Genomic DNA, 25,550 nt, shown 5'->3' with positions numbered 1-25,550 from the left:
AGGATGGAACCAACGACATCATCCACCGGGAGAAACTGCAGCCAGCAGCCAGTTGGACCCGCTGATGTTCCTGTGTGTGTGTGTGTGTGTGTGTGTGAGTGTGTGTGTGTGTGTGTGTGTGTGTGTGTGTGTGTGCAGGTTTGATGCAGACGGTCAACACACCCATACTGGACACATGGGGCTCATGAGAAATGAAGGAATGCACTTCAGTCAGCAGTTAGCGGTGCAGAGCCTCAATAGCTCCCAGAGAATAAAACCAGCAGCTATGGTCGCACAAATAGACCATTTCAATACATTTTATCATCAGCATGGAATGATGCTTTACACCTTTATGGTGCATGACAGCAAATGTGGTTCCATCCTCAATAAATGCTAGAAACACTGTAGCTGACACTATTCTTAGTCCTACCATGCAGCTCCCCCTTCACCTCCATACGAGCTGCTTTAGATGTGTCAGCATATGGGAGGCAGACCTGCTGGAACCGACACCAGCAGCAGTAGCAGAGAAACCTTACACTGTCCAAACAACGTGTGGCCCACACATTTCAACAATGCTAGCAGGAGCTAATCTGAACGCCTGCCAATGGAAATGTATACATGTAAACATGCAACCATAAAGACAAAGACAGCCACAAACAAACCACATCCAGGACCACCCTGGAATGTCTATTTCTCTCTCTGTGTGACAAGAAGTTCCCGTCTTCAGTCTTCTACCTGTCACGATGACAACATGATCAATGTTCGACCGCTTGCAAGGGTCAGAGGTCACAGTTCAGCCGCATCAATCGGGCTTTTCACACCACAGCTGTTACAGCTCTGAGTCTGTTATTAGCTTGGTGTTTGCCCTCACACACCAGGGTTTCTTTCCATTACCCTGTTCCCTAACTCACACTGACTGTTGGGCTAACAGACCACTAAAAGCTGCATAAAGACAGAGTGTTTCTGCTTGAATCAGGGCTGCTGAAGGCTCCATGTACAGAGAGGAAATGAAGTTTTCCCTCCGTCAACTTCAAGCTTCATCATTGCCACAGGGTGAAAGAAAAGAGCAAGACGGGAGCTGTCTTAAAGCAGCCTGTGGTCTGAGACCGGCAGGGAGGGAAAGTGGCGACTTAAAGGTCAAAGGGTGACGTGGGACGTGAGGGAAGCAGTGTGTGTGTGTGTGTGTGTGTAAGAGGGGGTGTTGGGAAGGCTCAGAGGGTTTAAATGGAAATTCAGTCAAGTCTTGTGTTACGCTCTTTTTATTTCCTCCCCTCATTCCTTCTTCCTGTCGGTCTGAGGAGCTGACAAGGATTACTGTGTGTGTGTGTGTGTGTGTGTGTGTGTGTGTGTGTGTGTGTGTGTGTGTGAATAAAGTGCAGCTCTGCCTGTTTCTGCATGTGTGTCTGCAACTGTGCATTCACAGACAATTTGATTACGCCTCTGTGTAAATGATTCATGGAAATTTAAAACATCAGGACAAGAGGTAGGATTACAGCGGCTCTCTCCCTGAAAAAAAAAAAACAGGACGCACAGAAAAACTGATGGAAATCAGACCTGAAGTGACATTCAACAAGAATTAGAAGCGAAAGGAGTATGGTATAAAATTAGAAACGTGGCCAGAAAAAGATGCAGATAGACTCACACTGAGGGACAGCGAGTGACACACAGCTGTTGGTTGTTTTGTTTTTATTTTAATTTTATTTTTTCTTCTTTTTTTGCTGGGACAGTTAGATTATATAAATTATATATTGATTGTAATTCAATGATTGCAAATATTGCTTTCTTTTATTGTTATTAGTTTTTCTTTTCCTTTAAAATGAATAATAGAATTATAATAATTTATTGTAAATATTGCTTTCCTTATCTTGTTAATCTTTTTTTCTGATGCTTGCTTTGGCAATATATACATTGTTATGTCATGCCAATAAAGCCAATTGAATTGAATTGACTAGTGTTAACCTGAAAAGATGCAGATAGACTAGTGTTAACCTGAAAAGATGCAGATAGACTAGTGTTAACCTGAAAAGCAGCAAGTGTAGTTGTGGACTTCTCTCCAGCATGCTTGATTCAGTCCTGACTGGATCCAGATGTGCAGATCACAGCTGTGGGAAACATTACTGCATGTAAATATCGGCCTCTCGTACAGTATGCGTGACTAAATATAGACTGAGCTATACGTGACAGCAACCACAAGAGCTTGCAATGTTCAGAGACATTTCGATCAGCAAGTGTTTAGGAAGTGAAAGCTGCTGACTTTTCCCCAGACAGGAAGTAGCAGCGCTGCCATGCTAACTGCTGGCACTCAACAAAATAAAGGGCAGAAGGCCACCAGGGTCATGTGACCAGGAGAGAAGTAGGCACCAAGGTGTTTTCTATTCTTAAAATAATATGAATAAAAAACTTTTGATACTTCCACTTGGAAATAAAACACAACATCTTTATAAAGAAACACACCACATAGCTGACTACTACAACACTAACAGCCACAGTATTGTTAAACTGTGCAGTTTATTTAAAACATCAATAAATCACCAAATCAACTGTTTTCACTATTTTACATTCACATTTTACCAAATTTTACTTTATGTTGTTCATTGGACTAATTTTCCGATCATATTACATCCCACGGTTCATTTGTCTTCTGCTTTAATATTTAGATGCTGCAGAGCAATAAAAATGTGTATTCTTCTTCTTCTTCTTCTTCTTCTTCTTATTATTATTATTATTATTATTATTATTATTATTATTATTATTATTATTATTATTATTATTCCTGTGGTGTTCTCTCCCAAATTGTAACAGTGTCTGCAAAAAAATGGACCAACAAACTTTTTATTTTGCACATAAAGCAACCAGTGATTAAGTGAGACTCACTGCTTCAGTTTGGTTTTTCCGCCTGTTAGTGTCTATAATTGTTGCATAAATACTAATCACCAAAGTCTTTGTGTTTTTTCAAAGCTGTCATGATATAAAAAATACATGCAAATTGTTAGATTTTTATTTTATTTACCATAAAAATGAATAACTGCAGAATAAAATGTGTCTTTGTGCCTTACAGACGGATGGGCTTCAGTCTGTTCTAGCAGACAGCCATGTGGGAAGTTTCTTCACCTCTGGCTCCAGAACAGGGAGGTCAGATGGTGAAACTACTAAAATGGGAACAAATATCTGTTTCACAACATGTTTCAGATACCCCATAAAAAAACATTACATTCAACATGACCTGGGTAGACAGAGAGTTAAACATCTAGACCAGGGGCAATTCATTCCCCAAGGGGCCATGACCAATAAAATTCTGCTCAATATTAATTTAACCGCTTTATAAAATGCAGTACCGGTAAATTATCTGGTTTTGAGCTGCTCCTGATAACAATACATGTTATGATGAGACTGTTAATGTGGAGTAAATCAAATATAGCAGTAAAAAGTAATAAATACTCCAATCACAATATCACTTTAACATTTATTTTAAACTCAACTGTAAATGACCTTTAGCAAGGTTCCTATAGGATTTTTTTTCTTCACGATTGTAAATTTGCTAGGTGTTTTACAAAGTTGTGATGCTTTTATTTTGAAAAGGTGCCGTCCAGTGTGAAACGGGTGCTTTAATTTTGAAAGGTAGTGACAGGAAATAACAGGTGGAACGGTTAAATGAAAAACAAACGGTAAATAATAAGGAGTGCGTCGTAATTCATATAAAGTTGATTTAAAGTATCAAAAGGGTTCTATAGTGGCTGACAGACAGAAACAAGGTTTGTTAAAGTTTATTTTCTTCTGTCTTATAATATTAGTGGTTATATTTGTTGTCAACTTAGTTGTTAACTTAGTAAAAGTGCTTGTTTGCTAAAGTGCTAATGCTAATATTTGTTATTGTTCTCCCACCTGTAGCTCTCACAAGGTGAACAAGGAATGTCTTATTTTTATTTTCATGGATTTTATGATTTTAAATAAATCTAGTGAAATATCAGTTTAAGAGTCGAGTCATTCAGCTACTAAACATACATTCAAACCACTAAAACAATAAAGAGCATGTATGTTATGCACTAAACCATTTTTATTAACTTTATGCAAAAAGCAATAGGTGTTTTTGACAAGGTAACTCAGGTATCTCAGATATAAGTAAACCGCCTTCAAAATAAAAGCACTGCGGTTGTCAGTGGTGGAAGAAGTATTCAGATCTCTTACTTAAGTAAAAGTACTGCTACAACACTGTGAAATGACTCCACTACAAGTAAAAGTCCTGCATTCAAAACTTACTGAAGTAAAAGTACAAAAGTATCAGCATCAAAATGTACTTAAAGTATCAAAAGTAAAAGTACTCATTATGCAGAATGGACCCACTCAGATTGTTTCATATATTCTAAAAAAATATTGTTGGGTTATTATTTTTGATGCATTTATGTACGGACCGCTTTAATTTTCTCAAGGTAGGGCTCATTTTAACAACTTACTCTTATGATGTTCAATTTAAAACATGTTAACATGTTAGCAAACATTTCATATTAATTATGTTTTTATGTTAAATCTTGAATCTGAAAAGTAACTCAAGCTGGCAGCTAAATATAGTGGAGTAAAAAGTACAATATTTGCCTCAAAATGTAGTGAAGTAGAAGTATAAAGTAACATAAAATGGAAATACTCAAGTAAAGTACAAATATCTCAAAATTGTACTTAAGTACAGTACTTGAGTAAATGTACTTTCACATGTAACTTTAGTTACATTCCACCACTGGCGGTTGTATTGATTTCTAATTTCTGGGTAACCTCACGCGGGCCGGACAGGGACAGCCAACGGGCCGGATGTGGGCCGCGGGCCGGACAGGGACAGCCAGCAGGTCTGATCTGAACAGTCCTGTGAGTGATGTGGAAGTTTTATATCAGTGAAGCATCTGCCAGAAACTATTTCATATTGTTGGAACAGAAGGTTTTACAGCCATATGCTGCCAAGCTGTTTACTTTTAAAGCAATTCCATTATATTGTATCAAAAGTCTTATTTATGTTTCATCTGTATGGGTCAATTGAAGCTGACAGGAGTGTGTTCTTGCCTTTTTATTTCCAGCATGGCAGGAGGCAGTTGACTCACCCTGCAGAGGAACAAGATGACATATAAAATAAGGAGAAGGATGTTTTTGTGACTCATGATGTGACAAATTCTGATTATCTGGCAAAACCCTGACTGTTGCTGGATTTCCCACTCTGGAATAGCTTGAATCAACACATAAAATTACAAATAATCAGGTTTAAATGGACAAAATGACAGGTTAGTGTTAGTGTTAGTATCAAATATAGTGTTTTATAGTATTTATGGATGACATTGTACCCTATTCATGTGTTTCAAGTACAACAATAATCATAAAGTTTATTTATCCACCTTAAAACTAAAATAATGCAGAAGCATGTGATTACAAAATCATTCACAAAGGAAGTGAATAAGAGGAAACATTGTCTTGTATCACGTTATGAAAGATCAGTGAGGGGTCATTCATTAGGAGCATCTCAACAGGCCAATCAACAGTCAATATTAAGTCCATCATAAAAACCAGATTCAACCAGAGCTCAGACCATCCCACGGCCTTTACATCACTAGAGAGTCTGGTTCTGTGGTGTGTTGCTATAAATTATAAGAAGTCTCCATTTTAAATTAGACGTAGAAGTGTCGTCTGGAGTGTTTCCCATGACAGGAAGGAGAAAGGAGAAGAAAAAGAAAAGTCTTCCTGCACTCACACTTGTTTTTTTTGACACAGTGAAACTTTCTGGGCAGGACACATGTTGTCAGATCTGAACAGAAGAGAGACGAGAGACGAACCAAAGAGCTTCTGATGGGACGCCACTGACACAAATCAGCTCAATAACAGGTCAGTGACAAACACACACACTTACACATTGTGCAGATGTTGAAATGATCTTTGTTTTTAGGCTGCTAATTATTATACTGCTTACAGCAGCGGTGTCAAACTCTGGCAGTGTAATTTTATTTGGCCCGCGAGGCAATACCAAATTATTATATAATTATTGTACTATAAAAGCTGACCCGCCGGTATTATACAGCGCATTTACCAGTAATACTAGATTTATTATTGTTATTTTATTTTTAAATGTATTAACCTGTTGAAAAAGTTTATTTTGATATTTAAATCAGAAGGATGCAAATAGAAAAGAGGCATACGATTTTTATTTAATAAATTAATGACATTGATGTGTTTTTTATTAGAAATTTGATTTTGCATGTCTGCACTATTTAGTTATATATTGTATGTTTATAAGCGTTGCTGGTTCCATATTTAATGTTAAAGCAAAACATGTTTGGTATATATTAAAAGGTTTATTTGTTCAATGTTGGCCCGCGATTTTATTCAAGTTTTACATTTTGGCCCATTGTGTATTTGAGTTTGACACCCCTGGGTTACAGTATATTGAACATGTGGTCAGGACATCTGCAAGATTGCAATTGTGGATAGCATTGTCATTTTATCCACCTTCTGTATATGTTTCACTTTTTATTAATAGTAATTCTAGGAAAGTGTCACACTTCAAGCCAAGGTGTAAGTGAAACAGAAACCTTTTGTGATCGCAGCATGTTGGAGTTTTGAATGATTTGCCACAGCAATAAAGGCTTTTTTTTTTTTATCATTCCTTCCTTGTTGATCTTTTTATTATATTTTGGATTGCCAGCTATCCTGTTTTCACACCTCACACATTATGAATCTATGATCTATAATATGCAGAACATCTCTTTTCCTAATGTTCTATTGAGAATAACTTTCTCTTGTATTTTACAGACAGCATGGAGAGAAACACATCTTCCCCCCTCTTCCCCGGCAACCACAGCCTGAGCAACAGCTCGTGTTCCCGGGACAACGTCCTGAAGACGGTGGTGTTCCCCGTCCTCTACTCCTTCCTCTTCCTGCTGGGCCTTCTGCTCAACAGCGTGGCTGTCTGGGTGTTTTTTCGCATCCCATCAAAGTCTCACTTCATTATTTACCTGAAGAACATCGTGGTTGCAGATGTAGTGATGACCTTCACTTTCCCTTTCAAGGTTGGTTTGAACCATTTTAACCTCTTGGGGCACTTTAAAGGGATAATCAGATGTTTTTATAATGGGGTTGTCTGTGAAGAAGCAGGCAAGTTTTCATTATTTCACCTCATCAGGCAGAAAGACGGAGCTGAAGCTGTTTCTATGGTTTCTGTAAAACCACCAGACTCTTTGAGAAAAACAGTTGTTTTACCTGCAGAACACAACGCTGCTGCTCCACCGATCTCCTGATCGTTTGTGTTGTTGTATGACTTCGCTGAATACTAATAATAATAATCATAATAATAATAACTAACCCTGTAAAACACCAAAGTCACACAGTTACACAAACACACCAACTAAGGCAGCAAACAGAGAGCAGCAACTCTTTGTTCTGTGTAAAATCATAAGATATATTCTTCATTTTTGTAAATGAAGTCTGGTTTGTAAGTTGTACCGAATGGTAATATTGGTATAAAACAATATAAAATATATATTAATTGTAGATACTTCGTGAGAGCAATATTTTGGTTGTTAAGTTAAAAAAAAAAAAAATCTGTCTTGTTGGTGAGTCATTCATATTCAAATCAATAAATGGTGATGAAGTCTGCAGTTATACATGTCAATAACTAATAAATAAGGGTATTGAGCATAAAGTTACATATTAATAGTCATAATTTTCATACGCTGTTATATATGTTATGTATGTTTTAACAAAAAGTGATAATAATTGATTAATACATGTACTGTGAACCAGATGCTCTCCACATAAAAAGATCTCTCACAACTCTGCATTCAAATATCTGCTTATAATTGAGCCATTAAAAAAAGAAGAAAACAATAATAAAGTGATTAGTTGTAATTTAGAAGCATTTATAAACTGTGAATTAGAAAGTGAAGCTTGATGGATGTTATATTATTTCTTCCTCGTGTCCCTGCAGGTGCTATCAGACTCCAACATGGCGTCGGCGGGGCTGCGTGTGTTCGTGTGCCGGGTCTCCTCGGTGCTCTTCTACCTCTCCATGTACATCAGCATCCTGTTCTTCGGCCTGATCAGCATCGACCGCTGCAGGAAGACCCTGAAGCCCTTCAGGGGGACCAACGCAGCGCGCCTCGCCCGCCGTAAACTGCTCTCAGGAGCCGTGTGGACCTTCCTGCTGGCGCTCAGCCTGCCCAACGCCATCCTGAGCCGCCGAGCCCCGCCCTCGCCGTACTTCAAGTGCAGCGAGCTGAAGACGGAGGCGGGGCTCTACTGGCACGAGGTGGTCAACCACGTCTGCCAGGTGATCTTCTGGAGCAACCTGGTGACGGTGGTGGTCTGCTACAGTCTGATCAGCAGAGAGCTGTACCGGTCCTACTCCCGCACCAAGGCCAGCGCTACGGGGACCGAGGGCCAGTCCACCAGGAAACACCCGGCCAAGAGGAAGATGAACGCCAACGTGTTCCTGGTGCTGGCCGTCTTCTTCGTCTGCTTCGTGCCGTTCCACTTCGCCCGCGTGCCGTACACCATGAGCCAGACCAGAGGCCTGCTCTTTGACTGCCAGCTCAAACTCTTCTTCTTCCAGCTGAAGGAGAGCACGCTCTTCCTCTCCTCCCTCAACGCTCTGCTGGACCCTCTCATCTACTTCTTCCTGTGCCGGTCCTTCAGGACCACCCTGTTCAAGACCCTGAAGCTGCCTGATGGGACCTGCAGCAGGCTGACAGGCAGAGGGACGGACACGGAGACAGGCAGCACGGCCCTGACAGGACCCTCATGACATGATAAAGACTTTTATAATGTTAATACTCTCACAGGACCCTTATGACCTGATGGAGACTTTTATAATGTTAATACTCTGAGATTGGCCCTGACGGGACCCTCATGACCCCAGAAACACTTTTATAATGTTAATACTCTGTGATTGGCCCTCACAGGACCCTCATGACCCCAGAGAGACTTTTATAATGTTAATACTCTGATTATGGCCCGTCCTCTTTAGAAGTTATCCCACATTCAACTTTGGGACTAATATCAGAGGAATACAGTCAGTGAATCATGGTGATCTATTTACTTTTGATTTGTCATAATCAACATGTTGATTATCAGAAAAATTAATATAATACCATCCCTTTTAAAAAAAATCTACAGTTTCAGCATTGAAGCTTAAAGTAATTAACTTCTACAATCATGGAAAAAAAATATTAGAGCACCTTGTTTACTTCAATTTCTTGTTCATCTTAATGACAGGTAAAACAACAAAAAGAGTTTAATTTAAGAGCTGATATCTAGACATTTTCTATGGTTTTCTTGATAATTATTTTGGTTATTATCCATAAAACCATGGAAAATGTCTAGATATCAGCTCTTAAATTAAACTCTTATGATATATATATTGTTGTTGTCATTATATGTGTCCAAACACATGAACCTCTAGTTGTACCAGGCATTAAAGTGAACAAGAAGTGGTCTGATAATTTTTTCCATGACTGTATGTTGTTGTCATAAAAATGCTACTCAGCTAAAGTACAAACATGAATTCAGAGTTTTCTTTCACTATCAAACCTTGAGAATACTGGCACAATTTTTAGTTCTCTATTCATCTTAATATGAGGTTCCTCTTCTGTGTTTTCATCTTAAAAGGAAGAATGTGATGCATTCACTTTCAAAATGAAAATAAATCCACATCTGCAGTTTATTACTATCTAAACCTCAAGCCGAACTACAAACCTCCTGTCAGATCTGTTATTGTTTCATGTGCATGAAGGTATTGCTGTTAGCATGAACACATTATTTAGGATAATCATAAATAAATGCTGTGTATGCATACATTGTTGTTTTCTGCTCAGTCAGTATAAAGAATAAGGGTTTTTCCATTGGTTGTGTTTATGTACTATCATTTCCTTCTCAGTTTTACAGAAATGGATAATGAAACAACAATAAAGGAACTAAAGACATGATGACAGTTTTATTGTCTTCATGCTGGTTTTGGGTTTTGTTTTTATTATGTTTATTATGTTCTCAACTGATATCTGCGTCTCTCTGGAGTTTTACTTACAGGGAAAGAAAACACACTGAAGGAGCTTTAAGCTCTGGGATCATTTGTCTTGTCTTAATATGTAACCAAGTCTGAGTTATACATGCAGAATCCACTTTAAAATATAAATAAATTGATGAATATTTGAGCTTGTTATTTTCAAGTTTATCAATCCACTGAACTGTAGTAATGAATCTGTGACAGAGGATTTAAAAGACAATGACAACAAGCTGCAGTGTTGCTACATCACTGATGATAAAAAGCTGTTTTATCATGTTTCAATAGTTAGACCAGCAGGAAATAAAGCAACCTGTATTTGATGTTAAAAACACATGAATGACATGTAAACACCTGGTTTACCACCATCCATGTTATTTGAATCGTCTTTCCCCCGCGGCAGCTCAGTGTTCTTGATTTGCATCTGTGGCTGAAGAGGCTGACACTCTTTATGATTTATCTGGTGAAGTGTTCATCTCCAGGCTGCTCAGAGAGGAGGAAGGAGAACCTGTGCTGGTGAGTGATATTATTATTATTATTATTATTATTATTATTATTATTGAGAGTCGATTGAAGAAATCAAACTTTCTTTTTTTGGTTCAAAGTATAAACATAGATTAGGAACTAACTTTTATAATCTATTATCTATAATTGGGCCTGGTCAGTGAACGGTCTCAAAATGAAATGAGCAAGTAAAGTCTGTAATAATTAAAGGGAAAATATAAGAGTCTTATAAACTTATATTGTGTTCAAATTAAAGTGTTCTTTTTCTTTTGCTGCTGTAATAACAGTTTGCAGTTACAGCTCTTCCCAATATATTCACTCCTAATATTCATCTAAATTTAACTGCACACATGAACACAGAATATATAAAATGTATAGACACTGAATAATGACATGAATCCATGTAAAACTATTGCTGATAACTTCTAATAACTACTTATATTCTTATTACCTTTCTTATTAAATCCAAGCTAATTACAAAAGAGACATTAAAGAAGCTTTGAAGTAACTTCCAGTCTCTAGAAGTTGGAAGATTCTGTGTTAATATTCAGAATATCTCTGTGATCACTGATTAGTTTCTTTGCTGTTGTATTTCAACAAAACATTCTCACTGCCAACATTAGTGGGCAGTTCCTCTCACAGTAGATACGGACCACTGACTGTAGTAGTAACCGTGAAGTTACCCATTGGTTTAAAGCCATATGTTCATTGGTTTAAAGCCTTATGTTCAGCATTTCAGCCTTCGCCATCTTGGTATAATGGCGTCACTGAACAGAACGAATCGGCAGCTGGAATGATGCTGCGTCATCAGATTTTCTAAATGAACAGCCAGCTGACAGGAGATGTTTTAGTGACTATAACATGTTCCAGGTGACTTTGATGAAGTAAAAACACTGTAAAAGGGTCAAGATGTCACTGTGGTGATTACCTGTCAATAATCCAGGAGCCTAACCAGCTTTATGTTCTGTTTTACTGTGAACTGGACTATTATTTACTAACTGAGCATCATTGAAGGAGACGTTACACCAGCGATTAACACCATAAACTCATTATGAGAGTGTTAACTGATAGAGGTGGGGGAAAATTTTTATACAGCATAGTATCACAATATTTATGCATGGCATTATTATATTGATTCAAGGCCGCCAAGTATTGATATTTAGCGTTGTATTTTCCTCTGGTTTTCTTCGGCTGTAGCAGGCTCACTTTTAGAAGGAGATAGTATCTTATGAAACAAGATGATTTAAGGAATCTATAGGAATATATGTCTGTCAGGATATCGTGACAGGAAGTTGTCAAAATAATGCTGCAGTTAGGCTTTATTTATGTTTTATTAAAGAAAAAATCAGAGCAGAGAAGCTTAAAGTTGAGGGAAGTTTGATAAAATGCTGCAGTTGTTGTCCAACATGTTTGATATCAGTTCAGCTCAGTGTGACTGAACACTTCAATACTTTGTTGGTCAGTCTGTGGGTTTGACTCTCAGTGTGAAGAAATAAAAAACTGAAGTGAGATGAATAGACAGAGAAATTTTCTGTTTCTATTTGACAAAACAATTCTTGCTTGAATTTAATTGAGTTCAGTTAAATCGCCATATATTGTATCGCAATACTCACCATATCTCAAAATGCTTAAAATCGCCATAATAACGTCTGGTGACTCAAGTATCTGTATAAATCATATGCTGGGGCCTCTGGTGATTCTAGTAACTAATGTAATAAATCAGAAGTAGGGTCACATACCCATTGACAAACAGAGATATTGACTTCTTTGGTTTCCACTTATATATATATTATAATATTATTATTATATGTATATTTGTGCAAAAGGAACAAGCCTCACTTTATTCAGTGTAAGTTTCCACTCATTCCATGCTCTGAGACAACTAAACCACTTGACTAAAGCTGGGAAAGAAAATCAGGTTGGGCTTAAAAACTGTTTCTAAAATGTTCATTGCTCAGAACTCACTAGAGTTAATGAGCCCAGTGCCTCTAACATGCTAAAGGAGCCTTTAGCTCTGTGACGCTGAGGTAAAGTGTTGGTATCTGATGATTGGAAGTGAAGCCGGCTGTGTATTTAGTCGTGTGAAAACTAATCCAACACTTGCATAACTTCCATCAGTCGGTGTCAGAAGTGGAAGTGTCAGGTTCAGCGTCCAGGATGCATTCAAATGCTCTGGTGTCACATTCAAAACCAAATCATAGTAGCAAATGTTGTTTAAACGCTAATGAAAAATGCAAATCAGGCTGACCTGGGCTAGAAGGAAACACTGAGACTAGTTCTCACCTCACATGAGTCTATTAGTGGCTGGGTTTGGATCTGGTCTCAAGACAAAACTCACTGTTCATGTTCCCTCTAGGAGCAGACTGCAGGTGTAAACTAAAACCCAGAATCCAAAAATAATTCAGAGATTGTGAAGTTAAAGTCAGTTAAACAGATTATTTGATCATCCTTTATGACATATCTTCAATTAAAAACTATAAAAAGAGTTATGGCTTCTGTTCAAACTGATAAACTTTTGATGCATCCTGTTTTTAATCTGTTTTTATTTATGTTTTCCAGATTGTATGATGGAGTCCAACAACACGAGACCCTTCTCGTCTGAGTGTGCTTATTTCAGCCGTGACATCATAAACACCGCCGTGGCGTGTCTGTTCTTCCTGCTGTTCCCCGTGGCGTTCCTGCTGAACGGGCTGGCAGCGTGGGTGTCTCTCCACCTGCGCTCCACCTCCACCTTCATCGTGTACCTGAAGAGTCTGGTGGCTGCTGACCTGCTGATGACCCTCACGCTGCCCCTGATGGCGGCCAGCACGCTGCCTGGGGCCTCGCTCTGGTTAAAGGCCTTCTCCTGTCGTTATAATGACGTCATCTTCTACAGCTGTCTGTACACCAGCATCGCTCTGATGGGCCTCATCAGCCTCGACCGCTTCTTCAAAATCGTGCGCCCGTGCGGGCTGCTGCTGGGGCAAACGGTGGTCTGCAGCCTGGTCATGTCCTCCTCGGTCTGGGTCGTGTTGTTTGGTACCACAGTCATCCCGACGATGGTCCTCACAGACCAGCAGCCTGTTAATATTACAGGAGATCTCTGCATGTCCCTGAAAAGTAAAGTGGGTCTGAAGCTTCACAAGTACGTGGTCCTGTCCATGGAGATCCTGTTCTGGCTCGTCACCATGGTGATTGTCTTCTGCTACGTCTGCATCACCCTGAAGGTCCTGAAGTCCTTCAGGAACTCTGGCAGCAACAACAGCCAGGGGAAGAAGAAGACCAAGCTCCGAGTCTTCCTCATCCTCCTGGTGTACTTTGTGTGTTTTGTGCCTCTGCATGTGATGCGTGTTCCTTTTACACTGTATGAAGTCTTTGACATCCATGTCTGTGATCAGGTCTGGGTGACGGTGGTCCATAAACTGGCCCTGTGGCTCTCCACCACCAACGCCTGCCTGGACCCGGTCCTCTACATCTACCTGTGCAGGGAGTACAGAGACAAGCTGCTGGAGATGATGAAGGCCAGAGGGATCCGTGTCGCGTTACAGTCAAGTGAAAACGAGGATGTTTCAGTCTAGAGAGAATTATTAGTCATTAAAATAACAACTTAGACATAAATAAGATGCTCTTAGTCACTGATTAGAGAGTTTTATTCTAAGGAAGCCAGAAAGCCTTTGATAGTCCTACAGCAACTTCTGAGATGTTGTATTTTATGTTACACTGCCCTCTAGTGGCCTCAGGAGGACTAGCATCTATTAGACTAGGGAGAAACATACAGTCATGGAGAAAAAAATATTAAACCACCCTTGTTTTCTTCTTGTTCATTTAACTGCCTGGTATAACTAATGTACATTTGTTTGGACAAATGTAATGATAACAAGAAAAATAGCTTATCAGAGTTTAATTTAGCCATTTTCCATGGTTTTCTTGATAATGATTTTGGTAAATTTCTGTAGACATTATTATTATTTCTGCAGACATTAGGTCAATTTTATTGCAAAAATACACTATGATAAATACAACATATTCATTATTGTCTTAAATTAAGTGGGTTTAACCATTCAAACACAAATTCTATGTTGAATCAGAGCTGTTACATTATGTACATTATGTATGTATCTATAGTTATATTGTATCCATTTAACTATATTCTAGTTTAACACTATGTTTTATGTTGTAATATCAAGGTGGTATTGTGAGACTTGTGTCAATAAATCTGAGTTTGAAGTTGTCCGTGTTTAGTTTTTTCTGTCATAAACATGCAGCCTTCAGCCACTTCTCTCTATATGATCTCACTCACTTATCAAAGGGGGAATTTATTTGACCATTAAGATGAAAATAAGAAGAAGAAAGTTGAGAGTTTATTGTTTATTGTTAAAAAGATCCCCATTAGAGTTAAGACTCTCTGCTTCATGATCATATTTTATAACAGTTAAAAGAGCTGAAATTGGGACACAAAGTAACAATAATGGCACAAAGTTTTTGGCATATCATTATTATAAAGGCTAAAATAAATGGTAACATAAATCATTTCACTTGTATTCTCATACATTTTAATTTAATCACTTTCTGCAAAAGAGCATTGCTCCGTTGCCAAAAATATTTAGTTTGAATGAATTTCTTGTATTATCTTGTATTTTCATCAACTTATTATGTCACGTCATTTGATTTCTCTCCAATAAACTATTGTTGAAGTTTATTGCTGCATTGTAAACACCAAGTGCCAAGAAGTGAAATGAAACAATAGTAAATCAGATACCAATGCACACACTTCATTATTCAACATAATATTCTAGACTAAACTCCAAGAACAATTCTGGTCACCATTGCCACATAGCAAAATATTTGTAATTAGTTAAACTGAAAGAGAATTGAAACCCACAACCCTCTGCAATAAATCTTCTTGGCAGCAATCACACTTCTTCTGTTTCTCTCAACAACAAGCTGCAGAGTATTCTGAGGGACTCTCCAGCAGCTGAGGGACTCTCTGGTCAGATGAAGCCACGGGGCCGTTTGCAGCAGAATCAGCTCCATGATTCTTGCACAAACTGGTGCAATCAATCAGTTCGCCGATTGGGCAATCAGAAATCAGAATTACACAAGCAAAGATTAAAAAAAGAGAGAGGAATGAATGCCTGCTTAGCTTTCTTAATGGAAAAAATCATCATCTGCTTCAGTTCTGTTTTGTATTGTATTTCCTTCTGCCAGCAAAAAAAAAACAAAACAAAAAAACCAATAATGGTGAGTGTTAAAACAAATGATGTGTATTTAGCTGCTCAGAGCTGCAGCCAAGTCAATATCAGGAACATTTGCTGTGTTAATGACTCATGACACAATGATGACTAGCAGAGTTCAGGCTGAGGCTTCACAACACTAAAACAACTAAAACAACTAAAACATGAATGCTAGCAGCTCCGTCTTAAAGGTGAGATGGTGACGTCTGAGGTTCCAGTGTTGGCTGAAGGAAGAATGGTGCCCCGTAAAGCCAAAACTTCCTATTTCTGTTGTAAGGGCCATCTAGACTGGCTGAATGACGTCTGTGCAGCTTTTGTCTAAAGACCAATGCGTTTTTCCTATTTTTGCATATGTCCTGATAAATCACCAGGCTCATCACAGCTTAAACGCTGATTTGTTTGCTAGTAAAATGCTCTGAAAGAGTTTCTTAAACACCTCCAGCGTCAGGACATTTCTCACAGGATCGTCCTGCAGCTTCGTGTTAGAGAAGTTCATCACCAACTGTAAGTTATCATGTACTTTATCACATACAATACATAATTAGTACATAATGTAGTATTTGTGAATCATAGATTCATCTGTGATAATTATTTTAATGACAACACCTCATATAATGGACTATGATACAAGAAAAGATTATTTAAATGTATTAATAATGATATATGAATGCAAAGTTTCATTTATTTTATGGTTGGATATGGATCTGTGACTCTTTCCAACTTTACCAACACAAACATTTGATTTCATTCTCCACATTTTCAACTTTTTTTCTCGAACAGCATAATGAAAAAAATAATTCTTCCTTTTGTTTTTTTTTTCTCCTACCTTGCCCCAACCCTCTTCATAAGTCCTAGACTTGGCCTTTTATTGTTCTTTTTAAAATATATACATTTTTGCTTTGAATTTTTTATATTTTCCACATTCTATATATTAGTACTTTTACATTTATTTTACCCCTTATATTGTATATAATTAATAATTATAAAATAAAATAAAAAATAATTATTTTTCATCAAATGTATTATATATCTATAACATCTATTTTTATATCATTTTTTTTTTAAACACAGATTTTGATTACATCAAATTGAATAAAGTTTGCTCAGCCTGCAGCCTGGATGGATAAAGGATGAAGTATGGGTGATGATTCCTCTGTGACTGTTGGATATTATTAAAATCAACTCTCTAAATCATATTGCACATATTCACAGGGACAGTTTGCTTAAATGCATGATGTACAGCCTACATGAAGATTATGTTTTGGCTTCTGAAATGTATTTTAAACGTTTCCTTTCTCCTCAGGTGCAGCGATGTCCTCCAACCAAACCTCTCCCAGTGAGCCAGCTTGTGTTTACAACCCGTACGTGGTCCCAGTCCTCTACTTCCTGATGTTCCCAGTAGCTCTGGTGCTGAACGGAGTGGCAGCCTGGGTCTCTCTGCACCTCAAGTCCACCTCCACCTTCGTGGTGTACCTGAAGAACCTGGTAGCTGCTGACATCATCATGACCCTGACCATGCCCATCAAAGCTGCTAGAGACTTTCAGGTTGCTTCATACACATTTTTCATACTTTCGTGTTTCGTCAGTTCCATCTTGTACAGTACGATGTACACATGCATCACTTTCTTGGGCTTTATCAGCGTGGACCGCTTCTTCAAGATCATGATGCCCCAAAGCAAGTTTGGTCAGAATGTGACCATCAGTAAGGTGATCTCTGGGATAGTCTGGCTCATCCTGTTTGGAGGAACAGCCTTACCAAACATCATCCTCAGCAACCATCCAGTGGCTAATATCACCGGCAGCATCACCTGCGTGAAGCTGAAAGGGCCGGAGGGGCTGAAGTTCCACCAGAACACCGTGATCAACCAGAGCGTCTTCTTCTGGGTCGTCAGCGTCATCATCACCGTGTGCTACATCTGCATCGCCAACAAGGTGATCCGTTCTTTTAGGAACTCTGGCAGCAGCAACAACCAGGGACAGCAGAAGGTCAAGCTGCGTGTGTTTCTGGTTGTGGTCGTGTTCTTTGTGTCGTTCGGACCGTACCACATGGTCAGGATCCCCTACACCTTCCAGCAGGTCAAAGCCTCCTCAAACACCGGCTGCTCTAACTTCAGCAGGTTCGCCAAGGAGTTCAGCCTCTGGCTGGCCTGCACCAACATCTGCACCGTCCCGCTGCTCTACGTCTTCCTCTGTCGGGAGTTCAAAGACAAACTGGTGTCCATGATGAAGAGCGTGTCCATGTCCTTTCAAGCAGCTTTAGCAGGAGGAGCAGAAGACTCTCTGCAGCAGAGTGGAGTCTGACACCAGCCATGACATCATCATGAGCTCAGATCTTACTCAAGACTTTTTAAACTAAAAGTCATATTATTGTATTTTCTGATAACGACCGGGTTTATTCATTCATCTGTCACCAGTTTATTTATGTCATTTTTAACTGTACTCATTTCAATCTTCATAGAGTCTTGCCCCTGATCTTGTATGTACTTTAACTGATGTTGAATGTGGTGTATGAGAATTATGGTTGATTGTTCTTATGTTATCATGGTGCTGCCTTCTTGGCCAGGTCATTCTTGAAAAAGAGATTTTAATCTCAATGAATTTTACCTGGTTAAATAAAGGATATTGATTGATTGATTGTTGAACAATTATATTAACATTTAGCTATTTACTCCATGCTGAAGTTGTGCTGTGCAGTTTCAAGTCTTGTCAGTGTTGCTCTAAATAAACCATGAACAGGAAACACAGGACGGGTGGAGGAGCAGATAAACAGCACGAGAGGAGCGGGTGCTGTTATTATCTGGCTTTTTATGTCTGCACAACAGTTTTATAGCGTCCCTGAGAGTTTTCAATATCATAAAGAAAGAAAATAGAGTTCAAGAAGGGAGACTGTAAATGAAGCAGACATGCAAAGAAAGTGAAGTTAAAGCTAGTTAACATTTGCTTTGCATACTGATGTAATATTGTGTTTGTGGTGACAGTAAAAATGGATCATGTCTTAAATTAGCTCCTGCAGATGTTTCTATCAGCCGATATCATCGACTGGCTGCACGCAGATCAGCTCCAACATAGAAAGATACTGCAAACAATAAAGGTAGTCTGTTTTATCCATATATATTAAGATAAATAAATGATGCTGTAAATCTAAAAAAAAATGATGTAATGAAGCCAAAAATAAACACTAAATTGAGGTATTATCCTGCTGAGTGTTGTATAAATATAAGAACATGTTGTCCGTTAAGATGCTTCATACTGCTTGAATATTTCAGTTTTTAACTGAAATAAGATTGTGATTTTGCTTCAATAAAAAACTAGCTGCTGGTAAAAATTATAATTTTGGATTATATGTCAATTGAAATGAGGCTGTCCTGATATGTGTGATTATTTTTTTATAAAGTATCTGTGGGTCTGGAAACCATAGGTCGGTTCATTTTGTTCTGCTTTTAAACATAAGAAGTTTTCGTCACATAAGCTAAAGTTCACTCTGAGGCCTGTAGTGAACACATGCATGCTCCTCTCAGCTCATTTTTCCCATCGGACATTCCTCCTGGTGCAGAGCCAAGAAAAACCTCACAGGAAATCATCTTCATGTTCTCAGAATGCACTATTTTTGTCAAGACAGCACAAAATGATATTAAAGGAAGCAAGATCAAGAGGAAAAGAGGATGTTCAGTCAATTATAGTGCACTGCAGAAATATGGACAAGTGGTCCTAATAGTAAACAAAAATAACACCAAATTAAATTCTGCAACTTGAGCCATTAAGGGATATTTTGTGAGAAGTAAGAAGTGCAATTTCACAGCCCTCTGTGGTTAGCATTGTAACACTCTCTCATGATGAGTGGAGATAAGCAACAAGAGGTGGGGTAAACAGGCTGCAGGGTGGAAGGAGGAGCAGCAGGGGGGCAGGAGGTGCAGGAGGTCCCTATATGCGTGTCAAGAAATGAGTTGATGCTTTGGTGTTGGCCTGTCAACAGCTAGTGAGACTGACGCAGGCGAGCGGAGGCAGGGGGAGCGACTGGCACAGCAGAACAAGCCTCTCAGCAGACAATTGGACACAGGAAGCGAGGAAGGAAAGGGTCTTTCACCCGGAGGAAGACTGGCAAACTCATTGGGATTGTGACAAGACAGCCACACAGTCGCTGCAGAGACCAGCTCCATTGTAAGAGCATCAAACACACACACACACTTAAAGACGGAGAGAGAGAGTTACGGAGAGACAGACAGCTGAAACCTCGTTAGGTCACAAGTAGTATTTCTAAATTGGTGAAAGAACTAAAGTAACACACTGAGAAATTCCAATTTGGGGTTTTCTTTTGTTACATTTCCTTCCTGTGGGGGAAAAGAAGAAAGGGGAATTGGGTATTTCACTTCTTTTTTTTTTCTTTCTTGAAATACTGTAGTTTTTCACTGCTTGGTTCAATATTCTTCACATGTCACAGAGGACAAGGACACAGTGAGAAGGTAAGACTATTACTGACTCTACAACCACATCTCTAACTAGATTATCACACTAAGGTTTTGTAACAGGCCTAATTACCATTACCATGGGTACTAAAAGGGACAAAAGTTTTAGTATATATTGGTTGCCATAGCACCTGCTCCTAGTCTGAGAGTTATTCTAAGCTGTTGTAAATGCACCAGGCATATATACTGTCAGACAGGAGGAGGATTCAACATGGACAAATGAAGCAGTTAGCTGTTGAATTCCTTTAATACTATATATTAGGAGCATCTCTGCAATCTGACTGGAGAACTAAATAAACTATTTATACTGTCAGAAGTGTCCTTTTTACTGAGTGAGCCTTCTCTAACTGTGATCAAATGTAGTGCTTACCCCGTATTTAATATTTATTTTCTTTTTTTAAATATTTGTATGCTCCTGAAGGTGGATTCTACTTGTTGAATGCAGACAGAGAAAAAGCCAACACTTAAGTCTTTAAAACCAGTTATGAAAGGAAGCGTTATAAAGGAACCCGTGCTCCTACAGCGGTTAACTGCAGGTCTTTAGAAAGAGGAAATTACATTTATACATGTTACATAAACAACATATTACACAGTAAGTTATTTATTATTGATGTCTTCATGTGACTAACTGTGTAACATCTTATTACCTGTCCTCTCTCTCACCTCTAAAGGTCCACAGAAGGCCAGAAGATGAACAGCAGCCTGACCAACAGCTCCACCAGGTGTGTCCGGGACACCAGCGTGACGGCGGTGGTGTTCCCCGTTCTCTACAGCCTCCTCTTCATCGTCGCCCTCATCCTCAACTCTCTGGCTGCATGGATCTTCTTCAGGATCCCCAGCACCTCCACGTTTGTGGTCTTTCTAAAAAATGTGGTAAGGGAATTTAGCTTTTTTTTTTTTTTTACATTTTGTCCGTGTAAAACAGGGGTGTCAAACTCTGGCCCACGGGCCAAATTTGGCCCGCAGTGTAATTTTATTTGGCCCGCGAGCCGATATCAAATTATTATATTATTATTGTACTATAAAAGCTGACCCGCCGGTATTATACGGCGCATTTACCGCTAATACTAGATTTATTATTGTTATTTTATTTTTAAATGTATTAACCTGTTGAAAAAGTTTATTTTGATATTTAAATCAGAAGGATGCAAATAGAAAAGAGGCATACGATTTTTATTTAATTTTTATTTAATAAATTAATGACATTGATGTGTTTTTTATTTGAAATTTGATTTTGCATGTCTGCACTATTTAGTTATATATTGTATGTTTATAAGCGTTGCTGGTTCCATATTTAATGTTAAAGCAAAACATGTTTGGTATATATTAAAAGGTTTATTTGTTCAATGTTGGCCCGCGATTTTATTCAAGTTTTAAATTTTGGCCCATTGTGTATTTGAGTTTGACACCCCTGGTGTAAAACAACAAAAAAACAGACAAAAACCGAGGTCCTTGACCCCCAGGTGGTGGCGGACCTGCTGATGACCCTGACCATCCCTCTGAGGGTCCTCAGTGATGCGGGCGTGGGCTCCTGGCAGCTAAGAGCCTTCCACTGCCGATACTCTGCTGTTCTCTTCTACATCACCATGTACATCAGCATCATCCTGCTGGGCCTCATCAGCCTGGACCGCTACCTGAAGATCGTCAGGCCGTTTGGTAAATGTGCCCTGATGCGTGTCCCGGTGGGCCAGATGCTGAGTGCCGCCGTCTGGCTGGTCATGTTGTCTCTGGCGCTGCCTAACGTCATCCTGAGCGACCAGCCGCCTCGAGTCTCTGCAGGCAGACTGAAGTGCACCTCCATGAAGAGCCGAGCCGGCCTGCTCTGGCACGAAGGCTTCAACTACTTCTGTCAGGTAATTATTACATAAAGGCACTTCTACATTTTGGGAAGTTTAGACGAAAAGTTCAATATCATTTACATGTTTAACCCATTGAAGCCTGGAAAGCGGATACGTCGTTTTGTTGTATTTGTATAAGCTCTCAGATACTTTTTGAATTTCATTTGTATCTGCTACAGAGGCTGAAAAATCTATTATTTAGTAGAAGCGTTGACACTTCCTTTGAATTTCCAGAAAAACTTTTAGGGGCCGATTTTAAAATCTCCAATCAGAGGTTTTACAGGAAGTTTTAGGCGTCAATGGGTTAAAGTAATATCAGCCTTTCTAGAAAGAGAATACGTATTTTATAAAATGTCAAACTATTCCTTCTGCAAAATTAGATTCAGTGGACTCTGAATACGAGGTCCCACTATCAAGATATTATCATGATACTTTAGTCAAAACACAATATTATTGAAATTTGAAACATTTTACAATACGATGAGTATTGCAATAGCATAGAGTATATTACAATATATTGCAATGTATCACCTTTTATCAACTGAATATTATGTCTCTGAAGAAAATACTTTTTTTATGTTAAGATAAAGCCTGTTTTAAAGCCTGTTTATCCTTTATTTTTTATTTGGATCAAAATGGGATTGTCAAGCAGACAAGCTCTCATAAAACCTGTCAACAATAAGTTTTGCATTCCCTTCAGCAACTGAGGAATTTGAATTTAATTTGAAATGCAATTAAATAAAACATCTAATCTTAGCACCATCTTCTGGACTGAAACAGCAATTGATTTTATTATTCTAGTACCTAAAAGTTTAATTTGTATTACTTGCCATATTAACAATGATAATAGTAACTAGAAAATTTCCTCTGGGGAAATTTTGAAAGGGCCACGGGGGCTACTGCCGGTGTGTGTACACTATGATGAGATTCTTCAGAGATTTCAAACTATGCCCTTTAACCTCAAAATGTGTGTGTGTGTGTGTGTGTGTGTAATTAAAATCACATAAAGTTACTGTGTGTGTGTGCGTGCGTGTGTTTGAAGCATGTGTATGCATGTGTGAGGAGTGTGCGTGTTTCGCGCATGTGTGTGTGTGTGTGTGTGTGTGTGTGTGTGTGTGTATCTGTAACTGTAATCACATCAAAGATCAAAGCAATCAACTGAATTAACTGACACCTGTTAATGAAAGAGTGAAAGCAGCCAGAGGTGGACTGGAATTTCTGGCCTCGAACAGAAAGCATTTTTGGGAAAACCATAATACCTATCATTGATCCGACTTCACTTTGAGCGTCCTGAGTTCTTCCTGAACGTCTACATATGTTTTTTGTGAAGAAAAATTAAAAAATAGCTTTGTTAGAGCGATCTAAAAAAACGTTTAGGTCTCACTTTTTCCGAAATCTTCCTGCGTTTTTAATATGGGAGCCAATGAGGCTGTTGGTGGTGTTGGTGGATCATCTGTGCGTCCTACGCCCAAACTATAACTCTGACAGCTTTACCAGAGGATTGTGAGGGAGAAGACTAATTTTCCTACGTTTCTATGTATAAATTATTTCTGTAGAGTGGAATTTGCGGCCTGGAACGCAGTTTTCAAATTTATTTTTTGACAGTTTTTTCTCTCCCTCTACACTCTGGCGATGATGTCACACACTGTGACACGAACATTCCGTGCAATACACACCCATTATAATCTCAGGATTTCTCCAAAAATGATCATGGTCATTGAACAGGGATTGATAAAAAACTATATGACCTATCGAAACGTGGATTAATACACCGATACACAAGACTTGTGTCTACTGTTTAAAGTTTAAATGGAGTCTCTAGGTGAAATTATGCCGGAGAAGTAGACGTTTAAAAATCTCCAATGATTGTTCTTTTCGCTCATTTTTTGTCGGCCGTCCCATTCATTTCAATGCAAAATTTTGAGCAGTTTTTCGTATTCTGTAGAGAAAAGTAATAGCACACCGATCCCGATCAAACCGCACGTTTTGATATATAATTTGTCCTGCAACTCTTCAAGTTGTAGGACTAGTAGCGGGATGAAATTGCGTCCGCAAGAGGAAGAAGAAGAAATCCACAGTATAACAGTAGTGCAGCACTGGTCCCTACAGATATTGCTGTATGGGACCAGTGCTGGGGAGATTGCCCCGAGGCCCTAATGATAGTAATAATAATAATAATATATCAATATTTGGCATCAGAGTATCAATACAATATTGCCATTCAAGATATTGCGACACTATGCTGTATGATTCCCTGCAGCAGAGCTAATACATGACATTTAAATAATAAAACTAGAATTGTCATTTGAATCACAGCTGTTCAAAGCGAGCCGTGAGAAAAGCTGTGAGAAGTCCTTCGCTGGTTAATATTTTGTTGCTGTGCTCTGCAGGTGGTTTTCTGGGGAACGCTGGCCCTGATGGTGGTTTGCTACACGTTCATCAGCAAGAAGGTTTATGAGTCATACAAAGCCTCAAAGAGCAGCTCTCACGCTGCCAGTCGCAGAACCAAAGCAAAGGTCTTTGTGGTCGTGGGGGTGTTTTTCATCTGCTTCGCCCCGTTCCACTTCGCCCGCGTGCCCTACACTCTGACCCAGACCGGCGGCATGGCCAGTCACTGCCGGGCGCAGAACGCTCTCTACGTCGCCAAGGAAACCACGCTGTGGCTGTCGGCCACCAACGTGTGCCTGGACCCGCTCATCTACGTCTTCCTGTGCAAAGTGTTCAGGAGACGACTGACGGCTGCTCTCTGTAGAGGACCGCTCAAAGGAGCCATGGACTCTCCCACCGCCACCTCCACCCAGCTGGAGATGTCTCAGATGGCCCACAGCAACAGACTGGCATATAGTGGGACGCCCCAGTAACAGACTGGCATATAGTGGGACGCCTCAGTAACAGACTGGCATATAGTGGGATGCCCCAGTAACAGACTGGCATATAGTGGGATGCCTCAGTAACAGACTGGCATATAGTGGGACGCCTCAGTAACAGACTGGACAATATACATGAGGAAATAATAACTGTCAAGGCTCAATCACACAACGACCTGCTGCCTGAACGTTTATTCTAAGTGTAAATATCATTTTATCTCAATGACAGCGGTTGTAAAAAGGTGATCAGAGTCTGTTGAACGGACAGAAAAGGGTCAAACATGTATTCCCTTTGGTACAGTACTAACTAAGCACTTCTGTTTGCCAAGTCATCCAACATTTTCATTTCCTTACTTGTGCTTACTGTCATTTTCCACTTCCTTTTCTTCTCTAATCTCATTCAAACTGCACTTTCCCATCACAAAAACTGGCAGACGGGTAAACATCTTGACAGCAAATATTCTGAGATGATTACAGCCCTGCACTGTGGAGCAGGGACTGGAAGATAACAGAATTAGGCAGACTGCAATCGACAGTGCTTACAGCTATAACTTCTGTGCAATATACCCATATTAATATTAATAAAATTAATATATTTCATACTACAATTGCACTGTGTTCAGATTTATGCTGGAAGTATTTACATGTGGTTGATATTGAAG

General features: G+C 39.1%; 4 protein-coding genes across 4 annotated transcripts; all 4 read left to right on the top strand.

Moving 5' to 3' along the window:
- Positions 1-6,764: 6,764 nt before the first annotated feature.
- On the top strand, positions 6,765-8,769 carry LOC131970303 (P2Y purinoceptor 12-like). The gene is made up of 2 exons (XM_059331665.1): positions 6,765-7,016; positions 7,934-8,769. The coding sequence occupies exons 1-2, from the start codon at positions 6,765-6,767 to the stop codon at positions 8,747-8,749; spliced, it is 1,068 nt and encodes a 355-aa protein (XP_059187648.1). The 3' UTR covers positions 8,750-8,769.
- A 4,305-nt stretch (positions 8,770-13,074) lies between these two features.
- Positions 13,075-14,064, top strand: LOC131970753 (P2Y purinoceptor 13-like). The gene has a single exon (XM_059332176.1). It carries the CDS (start codon positions 13,075-13,077, stop codon positions 14,062-14,064), a length of 990 nt encoding a protein of 329 aa, XP_059188159.1.
- A 2,967-nt stretch (positions 14,065-17,031) lies between these two features.
- LOC131970752 (P2Y purinoceptor 13-like) lies at positions 17,032-18,021 on the top strand. Its single transcript, XM_059332174.1, has one exon. The coding sequence runs from the start codon at positions 17,032-17,034 to the stop codon at positions 18,019-18,021; it is 990 nt and encodes a 329-aa protein (XP_059188157.1).
- A 1,703-nt stretch (positions 18,022-19,724) lies between these two features.
- Positions 19,725-25,543, top strand: LOC131970195 (P2Y purinoceptor 13-like). The gene is made up of 5 exons (XM_059331525.1): positions 19,725-19,878; positions 20,120-20,180; positions 20,855-21,056; positions 21,647-22,036; positions 24,412-25,543. The coding sequence occupies exons 3-5, from the start codon at positions 20,874-20,876 to the stop codon at positions 24,880-24,882; spliced, it is 1,044 nt and encodes a 347-aa protein (XP_059187508.1). The 5' UTR covers positions 19,725-19,878; positions 20,120-20,180; positions 20,855-20,873; the 3' UTR covers positions 24,883-25,543.
- The last annotated feature ends 7 nt before the right edge of the window (positions 25,544-25,550 follow it).

This window comes from Centropristis striata, chromosome 4 (genome assembly GCF_030273125.1).
Source record: "Centropristis striata isolate RG_2023a ecotype Rhode Island chromosome 4, C.striata_1.0, whole genome shotgun sequence".
Classification (NCBI taxonomy): Eukaryota; Metazoa; Chordata; class Actinopteri; order Perciformes; family Serranidae; genus Centropristis; species Centropristis striata.
This window is presented reverse-complemented; position numbering and strand designations above follow the sequence as displayed.

What these genes read in the sequence shown, in the direction of transcription:
- LOC131970303 (XM_059331665.1), top strand. Translation starts at nt 6,765, where the DNA reads ATGGAGAGAAACACATCTTCCCCCCTCTTCCCCGGCAACCACAGCCTG. An exon ending in CCTTCACTTTCCCTTTCAAG is followed by an intron (nt 7,017 to 7,933) that starts GTTGGTTTGAAC and finishes GTGTCCCTGCAG; the next exon opens with GTGCTATCAGACTCCAACAT.
- LOC131970753 (XM_059332176.1), top strand. Translation starts at nt 13,075, where the DNA reads ATGGAGTCCAACAACACGAGACCCTTCTCGTCTGAGTGTGCTTATTTC.
- LOC131970752 (XM_059332174.1), top strand. Translation starts at nt 17,032, where the DNA reads ATGTCCTCCAACCAAACCTCTCCCAGTGAGCCAGCTTGTGTTTACAAC.
- LOC131970195 (XM_059331525.1), top strand. Translation starts at nt 20,874, where the DNA reads ATGAACAGCAGCCTGACCAACAGCTCCACCAGGTGTGTCCGGGACACC. An exon ending in TGGTCTTTCTAAAAAATGTG is followed by an intron (nt 21,057 to 21,646) that starts GTAAGGGAATTT and finishes CTTGACCCCCAG; the next exon opens with GTGGTGGCGGACCTGCTGAT. An exon ending in GCTTCAACTACTTCTGTCAG is followed by an intron (nt 22,037 to 24,411) that starts GTAATTATTACA and finishes TGTGCTCTGCAG; the next exon opens with GTGGTTTTCTGGGGAACGCT.